The sequence below is a fragment of the Equus asinus genome, chromosome 12 (genome assembly GCF_041296235.1).
Source record: "Equus asinus isolate D_3611 breed Donkey chromosome 12, EquAss-T2T_v2, whole genome shotgun sequence".
NCBI lineage: Eukaryota > Metazoa > Chordata > Mammalia > Perissodactyla > Equidae > Equus > Equus asinus.
This window is the reverse complement of record NC_091801.1, coordinates 38,078,153-38,100,340: the sequence shown is the minus strand read 5'-3', so window position 1 is coordinate 38,100,340 and position 22,188 is coordinate 38,078,153. Positions and strand designations below refer to the sequence as shown.

The 22,188-nt window shown below is 39.1% G+C and overlaps 1 protein-coding gene across 1 annotated transcript in view; it reads left to right on the top strand.

Annotated features, from left to right (window-relative positions):
• The first annotated feature begins 162 nt into the window (after positions 1-162).
• PIP4P2 (phosphatidylinositol-4,5-bisphosphate 4-phosphatase 2) overlaps positions 163-22,188 on the top strand; it is a 54,032-nt gene continuing 32,006 nt past the window's right edge. The window contains exons 1-2 of the mRNA XM_014853410.3: positions 163-776; positions 21,094-21,242. Coding sequence (XP_014708896.1) covers positions 671-776; positions 21,094-21,242 — 255 coding nt within the window. The 5' untranslated portion in view covers positions 163-670. The remainder of the gene's footprint in view (positions 777-21,093; positions 21,243-22,188) is intronic.

The following is a 22,188-nucleotide window of genomic DNA, read 5'->3' as shown; positions in this document are numbered from 1 at the left end:
AGCAGGGAATGGCACCACTCATGCAAAAGTCTACTTCCTCTTAAACGACAGATAGTGAAAAATAATTTCATTAAAAGAAGCATCCTCATGAAGGAATCGATAACCCTAGGAATGAGCTTTCCTCATATAATTGCTGCAAAGTTTGACAGCAAAACGTCCTCCTCCTCCCACGAGGAGCTGAACTTGAGATAAGTGTTTCCTGTAGCTTTCCTGTAATCAAGCCACAGGCCTTTTCTCTTACCCCCTTTCAGGCTGCTCCTTACCCTTCTCCTTAGTCACGGAAATGTAAAATACAAAGAGAAAAAGAATTGTAACCCCCCCTTCCCGCTTGCCCCCACCCCCCTTTAGGTTACTTCGCACTTTCTCTTCCCCGCGTTTCTTAGTCGGCCCCACAGTGTTCCCAGCGATCCTGCTCCTCCCCGTCTCCCCTCCGCCCCCTCTCCTGGGTTTTTTCTCTCCTCCCTTCCCCCAGTTTTCTTTCCAGCGCACTTCCCTTCCCCGGCCTCTCGGTCCCGTACTCTCCCCTCCCCCCACCCCACCCGCCTCCTGCCTTGTGACACTTCCCAGGCTCTCCCGGAGGCGGCAGCAGCGGCAGCCGCACTAGCCGCCACCTCCACTGGAGCCGCAACCCCCGACTCAGCCTCTCCCCGGCCCCGCCGCTGCCGCAGTCATGGCTGCTGACGGGGTGGACGAACGCTCGCCTCTGCTGTCAGCATCCCATTCGGGAAATGTCACTCCCACGGCTCCACCGTACTTAAAAGAAAGCAGCCCCAGAGGTAAGGCCAGCATAGACCTTTCTACTTTGCAAAGAAAAGCCTAGAATGTAAAAGACTAGGGAGCTCTAGCTCCGAGGCGGAGGAGAGGTTCTCACTTGGGCTGGGAGAGAGGGATGCTGACTGTGCTTGCCGAAGCAGAGCCTGCCTGCTTGAGAGCTTCACCGCAGGGCTTTCTGGTGTGGTATGGGATGTGTGTGTGTGTATTTCACCCCCTCTTACCCACTAGTGAGTGTGGGGTGTATGTGCCTGTGTGTATTTCACCACTTCTTACTCAGGGGTGCAGGATGTGACATGAATTTTCCAAGCTGGGCTTTTCTGTTTTAGAGCAGCCGTTAAATGCAGCTGGGAGGTGGTGCAAATCTATCACAATCATTCACAAATCCTTTCAGGTTGCTGAGAAACCCAGAGTACTGCTCACCTTGGCATCTGTCCTTGAAAGGGCTTAGCTTGAAAAATAGGCATGTCCTACCATTCATCCACCAGTGGTCTGTTCAATAGGGGAATTGCTTTACCAAAAGGAATAGAGTTAATCAATATTCCTAATTTGTCTGAAATTCCTGCCCTTTCTTATTCCTCCTACTTGTAAGGAGTATGTGTTAATTTTAGCTGTGAATGAGGAGAAATAGAAGGGAAGATGGAATATTTTTGATGCATATGTGGGTGAAGTTGAAAATGACTTCTAAAAAGTAACCCAAATTAATACTGTAATAGTAGAATAAATATTTACTTTTCTTCTCAAGATAGAATCCCATTGATGGAAATTGGACTTGGAGAAAGAAGAGGGGGATTTATTTACCAAACTATTCAGTTTATTCAAAGATCTGTCTTTGTTCTAAGCTTTTTAGTTGATTCTTATAGGCAAAATAAGATGGGGTCAATAGTTGTAGAAAATGGAAGGCAAGACTTTGAGAAACCACTTAGAGTACTGAAAAGATCGGTCAAATCTGGCACTTGCAAATGTAGCTTAAGTGCATCTCTTTTTTTGGCTGAATGTGAGAGAAATTTAAAAACCCAACGAGGCAAACATTAATGCTTTTGATAATATGGGCAGATCATGTCTCTTGTAATACAACTTTTTCCAAGTTCAAGTCAGAAATTGGAGCAGCTGTAAAGCAGGTTGAACTTGTCTGATATTTAAATTTCCATTTAACCCATCACAACTTAAAAAGCAACAATGTAGTTTTAATCCACACTTAACAAGAACCAGGACAAAGGAAGAAGATATTTAGCTGTGAATAATTCAGTGTGATTTATGAGTTGAGAAATAAGGTGCAAAATAAAGCAGAGACTCACCCACAGAAAATCCACAAGTCGTCTTTGTTGGTCAGCATTAAACTTGTGTCAGAGAACGCCAGGGGGGAGAATTTCCTTTAATGGGCAAATTTCCTGTTAATAATTTACTGTTATCTAAGTTCTTTGGTCTAGAATAGATTTAAATACTTGTCAATGAATGTTTCACCTTCATAAAGTCACCCTTTTAAGACAAAAAATTTGACAATTTATTAAGAGAGAGTTTGGATTTAAGCCACTGTCCTGTAAACCATTTTCATGCCCTCTATCCTGCATCTATGTTTTTGTAATGTTAGTCAACTAATGGCTTAATTATTTCACAAAAGTGGTCATACTCACACGACCAGAAAGACCTACAACTAGAATATACAACTACGTACTGGGGGGCTTTGGGCAGGAGAAGAAGAAGAAGAAAAAAATGGCCATACTCATAGATCTGCTTGTAGACTTCTTTATCGTTTGCCGTATATTTGTTGAATCTGATAAAGCTCCTTAAACTATACAATAAGGTACAAGTTCCAGTTCAGCCACCGAGAAAAAGAAGTTTCATTCCAGAAAACTTCTCACAACCAGAGAAATTCAATGGTTTAGCGAAAAGCTCTTTCTGCCTTATAATAGCATACATTTTTTTCTTAACTGGTGAATGAGACAGGTTGAATAATTAAAAACACTCATTTCGTATGGCATAATACCTAGGAAGCAAGAAGCATAAATGAGAAGTAAAGACATTTTATTTGCATTTTTGACAGAATATCTTTTCCTAATAAATAACAAAATAGGTATCTTTATAAATATTATGACTAATACACAAGATCTGATTCTATTAGACCAGCGCTCTTCACTCACTCGGTAGTTCATTGCGCTGCACAATGTGCCAAGACTGCTCTAGGTTAATGAGCCTTATGAAACCCATGTCCTCATGGACCCCATGTTGTAGTGGGAGAAAGAGTAAGTAAATACATGGCTAAATTATTTCGGATTGTAAGAAACACTCTGCCACTAGACCACATGTTTTCACTAGTTGACAAGTAGAGTTGAAGCTTGAGATTCAAAGGATTGGAAATAGAATGTACTTTTTATGTATTTAGTTGTGTATTTATTTATTGAGGAAGATCAGACCTGAGCTAACATCTGCTGCCAATCCTCCTCTTTTTGCTGAGGAAGACTGGCCCTGAGCTAACATCCGTGCCTGTCTTCCTCTACTTTATATGTGGGATGCCTACCACAGCTTGTCTTGCCAAGCGGTGCCGTGTCCGCACCCAGGCTGCTGACGTGGAACGTGCACACTTAACCACTGTGCCACCGGGCTGGCCCCTAGAATACACTTTTTGATAATGAACTTTGGTTTATGATACTCAGATTTTTATTTAAAAAAAAATAGCTGTAACTAGCAAATGTTTTCTCTAGTCCAACCCTTTGCTATTTGCGTCATTTTCTAAGAAAAGGAATGTTAGCTCCCACCCCAAGATGAAGTATTCCGTTTCAGGTTGAAAGTTGGTGAAGTGTTTATTTCTGGCCAGGTTACTGATAATGTAGAGAGGAGCAGTTAGTATTTTGCATCTGATTTTAGCACAATGAGAATTATGTGTTGTCTGTAACACTCCACCTGGGTCTCTAAGTGGAATGCTTCTAATGGCCTCTCCTGTCAGTACTGGATTCCTGCCAAGTAGGAAATCACCTCTCCCATTGCAATGCTCCATTTGGTACACTTGTCAGCTTTTGTTAAGGCTTGGAAATTAAAATCAAAGACAATTTTAGGCTCATTTGAAAGGAGATTGGAAGAAATATCACAAAATTTACGCAACTTGGATATATTTGTTTTTTTAATACACTCCCTAATTTTATAGGTAGGATATGGTAAAAGAATATGAACTTTAAATTTATGAGATTTCCTTTGTGAAAACCGGTTTATACTTGGGGTTGTCTAATTATCTATGTATTGAATATGGGAATGTGATTATATACTTCACTATAATTCTAAAGGGAAAAAAGTACTTTCTTATATAGAGACAGACACTTTGATTTACTTAATTTCTCTCATTCACTCAGCAAACAAATATTTGAGTACTAGCCAAGTTCTGTGTGTAGGAGGGGAAAAAGACATGGCTCCTCTTCCGGTCTAGTGGGGGCTATTGAGACATAAATTACATAATCATACAAATAAATGTGAAGTGCAGTGGGGAAGAGGACAATGCTGGAAATGTATCCAGCGCCATGAAAGTATATAATAAAAAGATTTAAGCTGGTTAAGGAAGTCAGGAAAGTCTTGCTTGAGACTTGATTGGGGTCTGAAAGTTGAGCAGTAGTTAACTTGGCAAATGGGGGATTGGAAGAACATTTGAGGCAAAGAAAATGGTATGTGCAAAAGCCATTAGCAGGATAGAATATGGTAAGTAAAAGGAACTGAAGAAGGCCAATGTGGCTAAAATGGAAAAAGCATTAGGGAATGCAAAATGGGATTGGAGAGGTAGGTGTGGTAGACATTCTCCAATGACCCTCTACCCTTTCCTAAGAACTATGCTTTCTGGTATTCAAATCCTTGGGTAGGTCCTCTCCTGGAATCTGGGCTGACCCTGTGACCCAATTTTGACCTGTAGAATAAGATAGAAGAGAGCTGAATGACTTTGGAGACTAGGTCACAGGAAGTCTTGCAGCTTTTGCATTGGTCTCTGGGGAGAATAACTTGTTATGTAAGAAGTTGGATGCCCTGAGGCTGCCATGCTTTGAGAAATCCCTGACTAGCCACATGGAGAGGCTACATGGAGAGAGTGATGCCGGACCAGCTGTCAGACATGTGAGTGAAGAAGCCATCTTGGATGCCCAGCCCAGTTGAGCCTTCAGAAAACTCCAACCCAAGCCAAATTCTTACTGCACCTGCATGATAGATTCTAGTTGATTACCACCCACCTGAGGCTGAACAATCCAAACAATCATAAGAGTTAATATTGTTGTTTTAGGCCACTAAGTTTTGGGCGATTTGTTCTGCAGCAACAGATGACCAGAACAATAAGTATTAGTCAGTCCATGCAGGGTATTGTTGGTCATGTTGAAGAATTTTGTCTTAAGCAAGGGATAATCTAGTTAGGTCTTTATTGTTATTATTATTTTTTAAATCAATGTATTTATAGATTAAAGAATGAATTAAAAAGGAGGCTAGAATGGATGAGGATAGGTGACTTGAGTGGCAACTGTAATGATTCAGGCAAATTGATAAACTATGATGATTAGCTTGGATTCAGATGGTGGTAGAGGTGGAAAGACGAGATGATATAAAGGAAATAAACTGAAGAGGGCTTAATGATAGATTGGATGTGGGAGTGAGAGGAAGGTGGAAAGGATATCTCCTAGAATTCTGGCTTCCAAAAACTCAATGGTGTGATTGCCTACACTGAGACAAATTATACAGAAGAGGACCATGTTTTAGGGAACACAGATCGTGAGCTTAGTTTAGACATGATGTGTTTAAGATGCTTTCAAATATCCGAGAAGAGATGTCAGATGGGCAATTGGATCTACTGATGTAGGCTAAGAAATGAGGCCTGGGCTGAAAATGTAAATTGTGTTATTTGCGTATCGGTGATAACTAAATACATGGATGTTGATTCAGAGCTTCCCAAGGCCCCATCAGTGTGCCATGGGATGTGCCAAAATGAAATGTATATGTGTTAAGACATTGATTTTCCTCAGTCCTTAGAGCAGCAGAAGCCTTCAGGCCAGTGGCCTCCAGCTCTGAGTAGCTATTCAAATGTTGTCACTTTCTCTGTTTACCAAAATGTGAAAAACTTTGAGAAACTCCTTATGAGACCACTTAGGGAGAAAGAATAAGAGGTGGAGAGAACCTAGGACAAAGCTTTGAGAAACTCCCACATTCAGTGAGCAGTTAGGGGAAGATGAGCCTACAAAAAGACTGATAAGTAGCTTTTAGCCAGGTAGGAGGAAAACCAGGAGACTGTATTATCGCAGAATCAAGGGGAAGAAAATACTTCAAGAAATAAGGAGAGGTCAGACATGTCAAAAGCTGCAAGAAAGAGCAAATAAGATAAGGACTAAAATATGTCTTTTGAACTTAGTGCCATGGAGGTCATTAGTGACCTACCTTAGTAAGAGTTGTTTATATATGTTTATATTCGAATTCTTTTTTAAAGAATTGAAGCATTATTCATTTACATCTAATGTAATAGTCTAACATACATTTAATTGTAAAATTACCTTGAAGCAACGTGACGTCAACGAAGCAGCTAATACTCATTTATTCTGAAACACACTTAGATTTCCTATGAAATATAGTTGTGTTTAAGAAGGCATTGTCATTTCCTTTTTACCTTTGTTCCACTTTTAAAAAATGTGTAAATTTGGGGCTGGCCCCGTGGCCGAGTGGTTAAGTTCCTGCGCTCCGCTGCAGGCGGCCCAGTGTTTCATTGGTTCGGATCCTGGGCGCGGACATGGCACTGCTCATCATACCACGCTGAGGCAGCGTCCCACATGCCACAACTAGAAGGACCCACAGCGAAGAATATACAACTATGTACTGGGGGGCTTTGGGGAGAAAAAGGGAAAAAAAATAAAATCTTAAAACAAAAAACAAAATGTGTAAATTTGAAATTGCTTGAGGGGCTGGCTCTGTGGCCAAGTGGTTAAGTTCGCGCGCTCTGCTGCAGTGGCCCAGGGTTCAGATCCTGGGTGCGGACATGGCACCACTCGTCAGGCCACATTGAGGCGGCGTCCCACATTCCACAACTAGAAGGACATACAACTAAGATATACAACTATGTACTGGGGGGGGGGGGGGGTTTGGGGAGATAAAGCAGGAAAAAAAAAAAAGATTGTCAATCAACAGTTGTTAGCCCAGGTGCCAATCCTTAAAAAAAAAAAAGGAAGATTGGCAACAGTTCTTAGCCCAGGTGCCAATCTAGGGGGAAAAAAAGGAAAAAAAAGAAATTGCTTGAGGAAATGTTTTCTGTGACTAGAAAAGAAATTGAGCCCTGGTTTGAGAGATCAGTTATTTAATATGTACTCTTGTACTTCTTAGAAATTGTACAGTAAATAAGGTATATTTTTAGTGATCCTATGTCTTCCACCTGGAGTAATCTAAAGCTAGAAATGGTGCCTTAGTTTAAAGTGGGGCAAAGTCTTATTTCACTTAGAACTATGTTGTACACTAGACTAGAGTTTTACTGAATGTCTTATTCAGTTTCAGCTGCTATAACAGAGTACCATAGACTGGGTGGCTTAAAAAACAAATTCACTGCTCACAGTTCTGGAGGCTGGAAACTCCAAGATCAGGGTGCCAGTAGATTTGGTGTCTGGTGAGGGCTCTTCTTGTTTGCACACTGCCAACTTCTCATTCTATCCTCATGTGGCAGAAAGAGGGCAAGAGAGCTCTCTGGGGTCCCTTTCCTAAGGGCACTAATGTCATTCATGAGGGCTCCACCCTCATGACCTAATCACCTCCCAAAGGCCCCACCTTTGGGTTAGGATTTCAATTTATTATTCTGGGGGGACACATTCAGTCCATTGCACTGAGTTAGAGTCTTTGAATATATTTGGCAGTCTTTTAAATTTCTGAACCTCCTTGTATCATTGCAGAGTTTAACGTTGGCCATGGATTAGCAGGAAGAGATGATGCAGACCCAGAGACCCACACTGTGTGCACAACCCCACTGTAAGATTAGGATAAATTCTCACTTTATTTGCCAAGGGTTCTGAAACCCACTGGAGGCCTGTTTGTCACAAAGAGCAGAAATAGATACAGCGTATTTGAGAGCAGCTCCCTGAAGGCTCCAGTAGGGATGTGCACCTGCTGTGATACTCAGCAAGCAGTGTCTTGCTGAACCTTGATTTTGTGCTATGCTAAAGCTAATGCTCCATGTAAGAGGTTTGGTTTTTGAATCAAAATCTGCTTCACTGAGGGAAAATAGAGCCCAAACACTGGTGAAGTATGTCTGCTTCCAGTTTTCCAGTATTGTGGCAAGCTCATTTCCTATTATAATCCTTTTCTATTATTGGGCAGGCCTCAGGCTCTGTGAGTCTTTTATTCTATGTTATAATGCCCACATGTCCTTCTGGCTCTACCCAGCATCTTTAAAACATTAATCAAGAAATGTTTCATTAAATCAGTCATCCTTTCAAATATTTGAGTGGTTATTATACTGCTCCAGATGCCAGGAAGCTTATGTTCCAGTGAGAGATACATACGGTGACCACTATAATTTCAGAGAGCGAAGAAAATAACAGAGGGCATGAGGACAGAGAGTAACTGGCTGTGTGAGGAGTGTTTCAGATAGAGTGTTCGCAAAAGACATCTCAGAGATGACAACTGCTCAGACACCTGAAAAGTGAGTTGGAATCAGCCATTGGAAGACTTAGTGGAGGAGTGTGTCAGGTAACTGGAACAGCAAGTATAGAACATGCTGATTTAAAACAAGGGGCACAGTGGGTTAGAGCATGGGAACTTACAGGAAGTGTGGTAGAAGGGGTGAGAGCACTAGACTAGGGAAGACCAGAGCTTTGCAGCCACTATCAGGAGATGGGATCGTATTCTGATGAGAAGCTGTGGAGGGTTTGGAGCAAAGGCAAGACATGAAATTTTTGGCTTTTTAAGATCATCCTGGTTGGTGTGTGGAGAATGGATTATTAGAAGAAAAATGAGAAGAGACTAATAAGACATGAAACTAGTTAGGAGGCTGTTGGAGTGAAATAGGCAAGAGATGAGTGTGGTCTGAATCACTGATAGAGGGGAGGAAGCAGTGAGATTGGTTGATTCAGGACATATTTTTAACATAGAGCCACAGGACTTGCTGATGGATTAAATCAGTGGAAAGAAAGGAATCACAAATCTCCAAAAGTGACCTAAACTACTAGGTTCAAAGTTGTGGTTTTTCTCTAAGATGGGCAAACAGGAAAAGGAGGAGTTGAGCATGTGTGGGGGAGAAGGGCAGTGGAAGTTAATATTCTGTTTTAGACAAGTTGAGTTTGAAATACCTTTAGTCATCATTCATTTGGAGGTGTTGAGAAGGCAGTTGGATGTAAAAACCTGGAGTCTGAGAAGATATCGGGGCTGGAGAGCAAGTTTCATTTGACAATTATTTATTAAATGTATAATAACACTCTGCTGTGGTGGGAGGTGATGCTCTTAACTTCCCGTTTATTTCCAAGGACTCTGCAACCTCTTTTCAGGAATGTCAAAGTTTTAGGGTAGAGCATTCTGTTAAAATCTTGCAAGATTTATCAGATAGATAAAGATGTTAACCAGATCGATACAGATTTTAGAGAGGAGAGTTAGCAGGATAGATGTTCATAAGTATCTTTGAGGGCAATAAGCAACTATTTGGGAAGTGATCTAAATGGAAACTCTAATCCTTCCACTTTGGGAAAGCAGACAGCCCTGGATATAGCTTTGCACTCAGTGTTTTGTGTTTCATTTTTAAAAGGCTGAAGAGATATTGCATAATCTGAAAATAACATCCCTTTAATAGCTCCTGAAAGGGAATATGTCTTCCTTATGTCTTCCTGCTGCTTTCTGTCCTGAGAGGACTTCTATACTCTTGGGGCAGTGGGGCGGGGGGGAGGGGTGCATAGGAGTTTGTGTTGCTTTGGCACTTTTCTAGATTTTTCTCTTTCCCTGGATTCTGTTGTAAGGTGAATTTCTTTTTCTCTGTAAGAATAAAAAAAAAAATGTGAGAAAGAAATGGAAAGCATGGCTCCTCTTCCTGGCCTGAAGTGAGTTTCTCGGGCATTGTGTAACTAACTCCCTTTGTAGTCTCAGAGATGATCTGCCACCAGATGTGGTTTGGCCTGGGGGACCTGAGACTTGAGTTCTTTCTGCCAGTAACTACTTGACCTTAGAATAGTTACTTTATATCTCTGGGCTTCAGTCACCCTCCTGAGAAGGAGTGGTGTAGTATGTTCCCTGTTGTTTTTATATTCTATGACACTGTTGTTCTTGGTAAGGAATCTGGATACACCCAGGAGAATATATTTATAACTTTAAAATATAGATGTTTATGATCTTTTCTTACCTCACTCTTCTACTTCCATTGTCCCTTTGTCACTTAAATTCCCTTTTTTTTTCCAGTACCCTTTTTAAAATTGGAAAGATAAATTTTGAACATCAAGGAGTGTTACATGGCTCTTTTAAGCATCAGAAGCCCAATTAGCATGCAGTATTTTATTCTTCCGTAGAATGTATTTGTGTGTGCCACATGACTGGTTGGGGCATTCTATTCAAAGCATGTATTTCTAAAGGCAATGGCAAAACCTTTCTTCCTCTCATACTTTGTCAAGTTGAGTTATTTAAGCTTAGTAGATTCATAATATGGATTTTAAAACTGTATACAAGGAACCCCCTAATTGTTCAACATCTGAACATGTGATTTCTACAGAGGGAGAATTTGGGGGAAGGTATGTTGCAAGATAAGATTTTATAATTGCAGAGATTAAGTACTAAGATTCACCATCCAGAGGCAAAGCAATACACAGAGATGATAGTGAGTAGATTGAAAGTGAGATTTAAAGTGAGAAGATAGGGGCCGGCCCCATGGCCGGGTGGTTAAGTTCACGCGCTCTGCTTCAGTGGCCCAGGGTTTCGCCAGTTCGAATCCTGGGCGCGGACATGGCACTACTCATCAGGCCATGCCGAGGCAGCATCCCACATGCCACAACTGGAAGGACTCGCAACTAAAATATACAACTATGTACTTGGGGGCTTTGGGAGAAAAAGGGAAAATAAAATCTTTAAAAAAATAAAAAAAATAAAGTGAAAAGATACTTGAGTTGTTGTTAATCTTAGACTAGGAGATTTCCCAAATAAACATTGATTTATACTGAGCTGTGTAGATTCTACCAATTAATTATTATATTATTATATATTATATAATATTTATATATATTTATATTATATAATACTTATATATAATAATTATTATAAAATTATTTACAAAATTTATAAGAAAATCATTTTCCAAATTTATAGAATTCAAGGATCCTGTTCTGGTTCTCTATTTAGAATACTTTGCGATGCTTAATAAAAGTAGTATTTCTATTTGCTACCAGCCCCTAATGAGGACATAGGTTATTGTTAAAACTATGAGACATGCCTGAATACAAGATGACCTAAATGGAAGTCGTATGGTCTTTCATGACCTAGCCTCAAAAGTCAAATATAGTGTCACTTCTACCATGCTCTGTTGGTCAAAGCAGTTATAAACCACCTGGATTTAAGGTGAAGGAACATAGACTTCACCTCTCAGTGGGAGGAGTGTCAAAGAATTTGTGGCCATGTTGTAAAACCACCACAATAAGTCATGATGTATCCACAAACTCAATATGCAGCTGGAAAAGAAATTAGAAAACTCTATGTACCATTATGGAAAGATTGCCAGGATACACAGTAAAGTGAAAAGAAATCAAGATGAAGAACAATGTAGAAGACATATTCCCTTTTTTGTAAGAAAGGTGGTGAGGGGCTGGCCCAGTGGCGCAGTGGTTAAGTTCCCACGTTCCGCTTCTCGGCGGTCCGGAGTTCGCCGGTTCGCATCCCGGGTACGGACATGGCACCGCTTGGCACGCTATGCTGTGGTAGGCGTCCCACATATAAAGTAGAGGAAGATGGGCATGGATGTTAGCTTAGGATCAGGCTTCCTCAGCAAACAGAGGAGGATTGGCAGCAGATGTTAGCTCAGGGCTAATCTTCCTCAAAAAAAAAAAAAAAAAGAAAAACAAAAAGAAAAGTGGAGAAAGTGAATATGTAGATGTGTATATTACCTGTACTTGGCTAAAGAATCACTGGGAAGAGTCATAAAATAATGAGTGAAAATCTCTGAAATAGGGCATGGTGGATGGGCGCAGAAGTTGGAGTAACAGTTCTGAGCATTTCACTCCACCATTTTTGCATTATCTTGATTTTTGAGCCATGCAAATATGTTACTAACAAAAATTTAATATATCGGAAAAATACATTAGCACTTTGGCCACATTATATTATTAATCGTTATAGAGTTTATCCCTGAACACTTTAACAAATACCATTTTTTTAGAAGATATCCCCACATCTCTGTACACTGGTACCCTACATTTCATTGTGTTTGATTTGGTCCATTGCTCCAGCCTGTTAAGTTCTTAATAGAAAGAATCCTGGTTTGAAATGGGAAATGTATCACTATGTGTATATGCTTTCCCCTAAGATGATACTCATTGCCTCATACCGGTATCTTTTATTAGCCACTTCTAGTTTTTTCTAGATGAAGATTTACTTTTTACTTCCTATGGATGAGTAGGAAAGGGATTTTAGAAACTGAAACATTCAAATTCTACCCATTTATCAAAGCCCTTTTCTTTTATGCAATCCTTACTAATCTCTGTTACTGGAAGATATGTGTTCCCAAAGCAATCTCTCTCAACATTTCCACTTTGTTTCTTGATACTTATTTGTACATGACCCTATCGAGGGAGACAAGGAGGGAGAGGAAGGGAGATAGAATTCCTGTATCTTTCATCTCTGACTCCTAACATAGTCCCTTGGACATGATCTTAGACATCTAGGCACTCAACAAATATCAGTTGTATGAATAAATGATAGGCTGAGAAAACAAGTAGGGAGGGCATGATGGTGATTTTGAAGTCACTTAGGGGGTGAAGGTTTCACAGGGAGCTGGAGGAACATGAAAACAAAAGACGGACGTGATCTAGCAGAGCATGTAGCCAGATCACTTTCCTCATTAGAAATGTCCACATGGCAAAGGAAGGAGCTCCATGGCTATACCCCCTGCTAGCTACAATGAGGAACTCTCCTCTTCATGGATTAATTTCTGGATTTCTTTAGCATTTGTTATATTTTGAAATGAAACTCAGTTAACCCATGGAGTAAAAATATCTAAGCACTAGAATTTAAGGGATTTATTCACTAAATATCTTTCCACACTTTATTGTATACTTTAAAAAATAAATATTGGTTCTAAGACGTTCATTTCACTCCATATATGTGTCTGATTTAGCTTCACTTTATGGTGACTATGTCCCAAATTCCAAAATTACTAAACTGTTGACTTTTCATCTAGAATCGATTAATCCCTAGGTCATTTTTTTTTACAAATGAGTGAAATATTTCAAGATAGCAAAATACTGAGTATAATATAATCATTCATCTATCTTACCATTGAATTCTATCAGACCTTAACATTGTGCTGTACTGTTTCATATATGTAAGCAGTAAAGCATTAGTAATCCAGTTAAACTTTTTCCCTTCCTCATATACTGAGGTCAGTTTTGCCCCTCATATCCTCTCTTATCTAAAATGCCTTATAACAGATTTTGGGTTCAATTATATTTAAGTACATTTTATAACTGTGATTCATGAACACTTGCAACCTGTAAGTTATCATTTAGCGTGTATACCTAGTTATATGCAAAGGAGTGCCTTGCTTTCTCTTAGAAAATGCACAGAGTCTGTGATACTTAGTGAAAATGAACAGTCTAGGAAGAGTGATGGAATAGAAATTCTTTACCTCCTTAGGCTATATGAGGAGTTTCTTAAATTCTAGGGAAGTGTGGTTTTTGCCCTGGAAATAATTTTTTTTTTCCTGTTCTAAACATGAATGTCTCTCTGTTTTTCTTGAAACACATGCTTTCTTGGAGGCAATACTGTAAATAACAAATTAAGAATGGAGGGGCTGGCCTGGTGGCGTAGTGGTTGAGTTCACACGTTCCACTTTGATGGCCCGGGTTTCGCTGGTTCAGATCCCAAGTGCGGACCTACGCACTGCTTGTCAGGCCATGCTGTGGCAGGTGTCCCACAGATAAACTAGAGGAAGATGGGCATGGATGTTAGCTCAGGGCCAGTCTTCCTCAGCACAAAGAGGAGGATTGGTGGAAGATGTTAGTTCAGGGCTAATCTTCCTAAAAAAAAAAGAATGGAGCTATGCATATAGGCAATATGATTTCACATAGATCATCAGAAAAAATTGAGTTTTTTGAAATAGAAAAAAACACAGTAGTTGATAAAGTAAGAAAAGAATGCATAACTTATTAACCGTCAATACATGAAGAAAGCATTAGTGCCACAGATGAAATGCATTATTAGAATGAGGTTGAAATATCGCCTTATGAGAAATAGAGAAGTTAGAGCAGAAGCTTTTGCATCCAGGAAATGGTCATTGGCAGGTCACTGAACATTTCTTGCCAGCATCTCCAGTTATATGGCAGTGCTTTGATACAACACAAATGCCTGAGACCACTAAGTGAGGGAAAAATAGCAGATTAATAGCTTATAGTAGAGTTCAGTACTCATCATCACCGGCTGTATAAGAACACCTGGTTTATTGTTGCCTTGGGGTCTACTGTGGACCCACATAAGATCCTACAAGTAATACTGGAGGCACTAGAATGTAGATTGATATTGGTCCCAAGCTGATATTACAACCGCACTTGATAAGGTAAGGCTGTTTTTCTAGAGCTGCTTTTTGGAGGAAGAAGTTAATGGTTAATATATAGAAAGGTTGTGGCACTCGAAGAATGCTAAATTTTGCTAGAGTGATTCTTTGCCGCCACCCTCCTCTTTCCTTCCCTACCCCTCACTCTGAGACACACTCTGCCTTACTCAGGGGCCTCTGCATGACCCTTCCTACCTTAATCTAGAGGCCAGAAAAGCAATCTGGATATTTTGCTGGCTGAGAAGAATGTCTGTTCTAATTATATATTCAGGAATTGAGAAAATAACTTCAGAGTGGGTCCCCAGATCTACCAGGACCACTATGAGTTGGACCTGTGGTAAGACTCTGTCTATAAGCTGATGGCCATAAGCCCTCTCTTTCACTGGTGGACCACAGTAGAATTTTGAGTCTTCAGGAATTAGCACCATTTAGGAGCCAGTTTCTAGTAATCCCTGAAAGATCTGGGTATTTCTCTCTTTTTTCCCCAGTGAATAATCACCCTAGTAAATAGTCTCAGGTCTCTCTGGAGAAGGCTTGGAAATTTACAATATATATTTATGACAGTGCTGCTGGATTGTTCCTCAGGGGCATGAACCAACTCTTCAATAAAGATGCTCAGCATCTGTAAATTTGTTTTTGTTGGAAACTGGTTGAAAAATTGTGACTCCATTGTGGCTACTCAAGTCAGGCTGCTGCTTACAAGACCTAGTTTTTCTGTTATATATAACCAAGTAACATTTTTGTAGGTTACCCATTCATTTCAACCCTTGGTGTATTTCAATTAGCCACTGCCGAAGGTCTTTGTGAGTCGTGATTGTCTACTATCCACTATTTCCCATTACAATAAGTACCCATCTTGTCTTTGGCTTTTAAGTGCTGCTATTTGGCTGTCTTACTCTGGGATCCCATAATCCCCACTGAAATCAGGCAGCACATCTCAATGGAGTCACCCTGCAGTGTAATGCCTGGCCTATGTAGGAAAGCCACCACAGCAGGATGCATGTGTTCCCCTAACTGATATATAGATACATCGATGCCTTAGTGAAAGGAGAATCTTCTGGGTCCTCTCAGGGGATGTAGTGGGGTATGGATATGCAGATTTCATAGGGTAAGTTCACTTCAACGTTACTAAGCCTTTGATTGCTTCTTCTGCACCATGCTAGGGATCTTCTGATATTTCAACCTCATTAAATACAAGGCTAAGTCTTATCAACTGACGAGTAAACTGATTGAGCTACTTCCAGCTTTAAAACAAAGATCACATCCAGAACATCTGGCAAGTGTACACATATCATTAAATTTGACTCAACTCAGTGTTATATTCTATCCTCTTTGGTTTAAAACTCTTAGGATATACTCCCATGCATACCCTCCAGATTTCTGACAATGTATTTTATCAAACCTTGCAATTCTCTCGATGTATAAACTGCTTCTTTCTAAGTCACGCTTTGCACTTGTCCTCCTGGAGCATGTTGAGATCTGATCCTCAGTATGGGTCTTGAGGCGACAAGGGGTTTGAGGATAAGGAAAATGGCCATCCTCTTGTAAGACAACTGCCTCAGTTAAGGTTATTACAGAGTTTTCCTGTAAGGGAAGCCTCGTCCTCCTTAGATGCATAAAGGAAAGCTGCTTTCCACTCACAAGGGAGGCTCAGAGTGACTCAAGGGTTTAAGATTCTCTGCTCTGTTTGGGTACAACCAGATGGCCCCATTCCAACTTTCAGAATTCCACTCCTTTGCAAACAATGTCTTAACTTTCACATGAGAGACTGGTAAGACTGAATTTACCTGACATTATGATTTTTCAATCTATACAATTAAATTTTGTTTGATTTCCAGCAATATAAGCTCTGTGACAATTAAAAATAAGTGATACTTTTAGGACTAATGTCTCTAAGCTCTGGAGAAGACTTTGTGCTTCTTCCTCCTCCAAACTTGCAGGCTCCGTTTATCACCTCCTATTAACAGAACATAACCTGCAGCCAGCTGGCAAAGCCAAAAAGTTCGAAGAGTTCCAGCTAACGCGTGACAAAGCAGAGAAGGGTGGATTTAGAGCTGAGTCAGTTACCTAATAACTAGCACGTTTACCTTCCAATCTGACTTCAGCCAGATGTATCTCTCTGAAGGTGTCACAGTTCTAGAAGAACCCAGGAGTGTCCTGGAATGGTTTTATTTCTTTGGTTTCAGAGGGGAGAAACAGAAGGTGGTCTTTCCTTTCTCTGTGTTGAACTGAACTGGACAGGGCTTACACTAGAGTAGATATCCCATAGCAGCTACACTCACTCTGTCCCCAACCCACACTCTCCACAAGGATCCTGAGAAGAGAAAGCCAGGGCTTTCCTCACTGTCTAGTCCTTTTTACTTTTCTTGCTCATCCTATAATCATAGTATTCGAAAATATCTCTCATTCTAATCTGCTTTCATTTTTCAATTTTGATATAACATCTTTGTCAAGGGCCTGAAGGGCTGAATATAGAGTATATTAGTGAAATAAGCGAATTAAACTGGAAAATATTGCCATTGAAGAGACTTATCAAGGAATAATTGAGATAATAAAGGTCCGGCAAAACAATTTCAACCTTTAAAATGCTGGAGGAGGGGCCCACTTGGTGGCATAGTGATTAAGTTCACCTGCTCTGCTTCAGAGGCCTAGGGTTTGCGGGTTTGGATCCCGGGTGTGGACCTACGCAGGCCTCATCAAGCCATGCTGTGGCAGGGTCCCACATACAAAAATAGAGGAAGATTGGCAACAGATGCTAGCTCAGGGCGAGTCTTCCTCACCAAAAAATAAATAAGTAAATAAAATAAAAAATAAAATGCTGAAGGATATATCTAGTAAAAAATGAAGTATGGATTAATACACCAGGATAAATTAGCAGGAGTGGGCATGTTTGGCATAAAATACGTAAATTAGATCAATATTTGTGATGGGAAAACATAATTGGGGATTACAGAGTAATAATGGTTCCTTTTGAGTGTTTCAGGAGGACCATTATATATATGCCTTGTGATCCAGATTCTTTCATCTTGTCTCTTTAAGGAGTCTGTTTTTCTGTGAAGTTTCTATTGTCATGAATTGACTCCTTTTTCATACTCTGCTTTATTTTTTGTTTTCCCTGACTCTTCCTTCCCTCCTCCTAATCCCCTTTAACTCAGATGTGATTCTTGTCTAAGTGTTTGTACAGAATCCTTGTTAGTCTTACATCTTTTTCCTATATTAAATCATTATTCATTAAGAGAGGCAGCTGTTACTGTGAAGAGACCTCTGGGAGAGGAGTCAGCTCTTGGCTTTGCTGAAGTGCTATATAAAAGTCTATTCCAAAGTTAGAATCTCTGGGCTTCAGTTTTCTCTTCTGTAAGATGAAGAAATTAGCGGTATAATTCCTAAGATTGCTTACATTTCTAATATTGTACAGTTCGGGGAACTTTGAGGGAGTTTTTCAGGATTGAGGACTATTGATCTAACAAATACTGCTCACACAGAGGAAAAAAGATTTTTCATTTAGGCAGACCCCATAGAGAAAATGACTACTGTTTAAATAACAAGTAAGGCTCTTCCAAAATGAATTTTTGTGATTCTTAATATCTAATGATCCCTCATTCCAAGATTACAGTGGACTTTTTATGCAGGGCAGAAATTTAAAATAGTGGTGATAGTGGTAATCTGTTGACTGTTTTAATGTGAAAAGAGACAAAATGAACAATCTAAGTTGCTAATTATTGTACGGTTACCAACTGTGGAATAAATATCGGGAATTAAAACTTGCTTATAAGAGGAGATAGACTTATAGGCGAAGGTCTTCTTGAGGTAACAGTACAAGAAATATCTCTAAATCAGCTTAGGGCTGAAGTAATGGACAGAAAATTCAAACACTAGGCCTGACAGTACTGTTTAGTGGAGGAATTAGGCTGCAACATCTGTCATTCTATCGATCTCTTGGATTGATTCCATCTATCTGGTGGGCCCGTGTCCCCTGGCTGCCTCGCCTCTCTCGGGGCGTCATCTGGAGAGGGTATTCTTTTATACAGAAGAGAGCTGCTTTTTCAGTCAAGCTTCACTCCCCCTTCCAGGACCCTAGCTCCTCTGCGTGGAGAGTGGCAGTAATATACTTAGTGCTATTTTCCCAAGAGATGTAGATATGTCTGATAGATTTCAGTAATTCACTCATTCATTCATTCATCCTTGCATTCAATAAATATTTAGTGAGCATCTATCATAGACCAGACACTATGATAAGAGCTGGTGAATCAGTCCTGAACAAGTTAGACATGATCCTGACCTCATGGAGCTTATGGTCTCCCCCCACCTTATACTTATAATCCTCCCTTGTCATTCTTTCCTCCTCCTTATACTTCCCAAGCCTCCAAAAGAGTAGATTCGGGCATATTTTTGTCATTGAAGGCTTTTCTTTTCTTTTTTTTTTTTTGATAGATTAAAAATTATGTAGTGCAAATCTTAGGAAAAGTTCACAGGGTTTTGTTGGCTCTGATGCACTTCAAATGCTTCTTAAGATCACCCATTGAAATTTCTCTTTTGAGCTAAAGCTTTTGCCTGGATTTTACTCTCCTTTTACATAATTGCAACATGTGGCCTCCTCCCTTCACCTCCAATGCACTTGTTTTCTTTGTGAAATTGTCTTGTCTTTAAATTTCTTTTCTATCATACTATGTAAGATGGAGACCTGTAATTATGGGAAAACTACTTCATGTTACTTTATAACTCAAGAGAAAGGCAAGAGAGGAAACTAACTTTTATTAATAATGCTATTGCTAATAATTACTAAAAACAATTATTTATTATTACACAGTGGGCAGTGTGTCTTGAATTTCTAGTGAGGTATGTATTCTTTCTCTCAGGACAATACTTTCTTTATAGAGATCTGGTACAGTAATCTGCAAATTGAAAGGGCTCAAATATATTGTTGGTTCGTTGTTCCTTTCACCTGTTTTTGTCTTCTTGATTAATAAATACATTACAGGTCACTCTGGATCAACCTCAAGTTCTTTCAAGCTTTTAAAGCTATTTTTATAATTTAAGACATTATAGCTTCTTTTCAGGTTCAATGTTTGGCAATATTCTGGTGTAAGCCCTCCAGAAATGTGCGCATATTGTCATTTCAAAGTGCCTCTTTCAGAGCCTTGGCTGCTGCAGAAATTCAGCTTATTATGAATCACTGGAATGAATAACACTTGTTGCTAATCCTTTGCAAGCATGAAAAAAATCTACGTGATAGCCCCAATGCTGCCAGGTGGTAATATGTGGATTTTAGACATACTATGTATATAATGTGCTATGCTCTAACTTTTTTTAAAATGTCACAGAGTTCGGAATCTAATCCAGTGAATAGAAAATTTCTGTCTCAAAGATAGATCTTTTCATGATTAGCTATTGTGATTGAATTTTATAGCATCACAGAAGCCCCTGAAATATCTGTTCTCTTTGATATCAGTGGGACTTCATTCATGTGTTAATAAGGTGTAGTCCTTTCTAGATGTCCTAAGACGATACCTTACCTTGGAAGCACCTCCTATGCTTATAGCTGAGATAGCTACAGAACAGGGTTAGGCAGTCTGCTTTGGAAACCCGGAGTAGGATATCTAGATTCTGGAGTAGTTTATCTAGATTCTTTTCCTCAAACTTTCATAACAAGTATACTTCTAGGTGAACAGGATTCTGAAACTGGACTTCTACCCTTTACTCACTCAGTCAACCTTGGGACTCTCAAACAGTGTGTGTGTATGTGTGTGTGTATCTGTGTATCTTTGTATTCTGGGAATTTTCAAACATACACAAAAGTAGTAAGAACAAAATGACCTATGTCATTATATTCATCAGTTATCAACATTTTTATATTCTTGTTTCATCTATTTGCCCATTCTTTTTTTTTCTTCGCGGTTTTAAACTAAATCCTGGACATCATATGTTTTACTCATAAATACTTTAGTGCATTTCTTACATGTTTAATATTAAGTAAAAACTTGAGACTAAAAGCTATTAAATATATTTTTGTTTTGTGTCTGAAATTAGCATGGTTCTATTCTAATTAGCTTTCTTCTACATTAATAGGTTTAGTTTCATTTTTGTCTCTCCTTGACTGCCACCAAAACCATATTTTATTCTTGTCATAGCCTGCAGTTATTATACTGGTTCTAATATAAACAGAGATGACAGCTACACAATTTATGTGTATGTATAAGCGATTTAAAAACTGTGCTCTCATGAACTATTTCTGTTTCTCTGTAGTGAGATCATTAGTGTAAGATTTTTACTTTAGGCATAAATCATCAGTTCCTATTACAAGCTCTATGAATTTATACATAGGAATGGAGTGGATGTTTTGACTATAGGTTAGTAAAAGGAGAGTGGGTCATTAAGGTAGACTAGGCAAACAGGAGTTGGATTTGATTGGTTAATAATTATTCTACTTCACAAGATCGCCCCATGTGTGTTTATGCTCTGAAACTAGGATAAGTTGGCTAGTTCTAAAAACATAAAAGAATGGGGGGAAATTTTTATAGTTTCTACTTTAATTCTATTGCTTATATGCTCAAATACCAGCCATAATATCCCTGAGACTCTGATTCATACTAATATCTTTTCAGCGGAACTCCCACCTCCATATACAGCCATTGCCAGTCCAGATGCCAGTGGTATTCCAGTAATAAACTGCCGAGTGTGCCAGTCTCTCATCAATTTGGATGGCAAGCTTCACCAGCATGTGGTTAAGTGCACAGTTTGTAATGAAGCTACAGTAAGTGGAGATTTCCATTAATGAAAGCATAAATCGTTATCTGACATCTTCTCCCTAAAGGAAATGCACCAGTAATGTTACTTAAAAGTAGGTGTGGGCTAGATAGAGACATGGCCATAGTTTTTCATCCTTTCTTTCTTTTATTTCTCTTTTTTCATATGAGGATGCTTCTGGTGTTTAAAGCTAACTCCGTTACAAAAATTTCATGGTCAATTTAATTACAATGCCATTTGGCTCTTTATTTCAAAACTGAAACGGACCATGGACCGTTATTTATAATTTTCTTCAGTATCAATCTACATTGCAACTAAATCCATTCTGATTTTCACTAAAACGAAAATATACTAACGTTCACTACAAATGTGGACTTTGTACTTATGTGGAAAATGAACTTGTTTTACTTCTGGAGGATGTCAGTATGGTTTTCCTGGGCTTTTGTGATTATGCATTTATTGTTGACATCTGTGCCAAAGTGTTTACAAATAGTTTGGTAATTTATTCCATTTACTTGAAATTAATTTAGTGAAATATTCAAAAAGTTTGAAGGCACATTTTTTTTACTCAACTTTTGGAAGAACAACTAAATTTTAAGTAAAATTTTTATAGTTTCAGGTAGTAACCTGGTAAAGTGTATACTAGTTGGGTTAAATATATTTCTACTTTCATGGTTATACTTTATTTTTTAAATTTCAATCTTTCTAAAGATCTGAAATATTAATTTTTGGTATTTGTATTTTTTTCCTTTTTAGAAAAGTCAAAAAAAGTCAACCAGTGATTATTGTGTCTCTAAGACCCATGAAATGTGGATACTGGCCTTTATATGTTTTATATAAAACTCATAAAATAAAACCTTCAGTCACGAAGCAATATTTTTCATTATAAATATTTTTTTCTATAGGGGACATCATTTGAAGAATTTTATTGTGTAAATAAGTGATGCTTATAA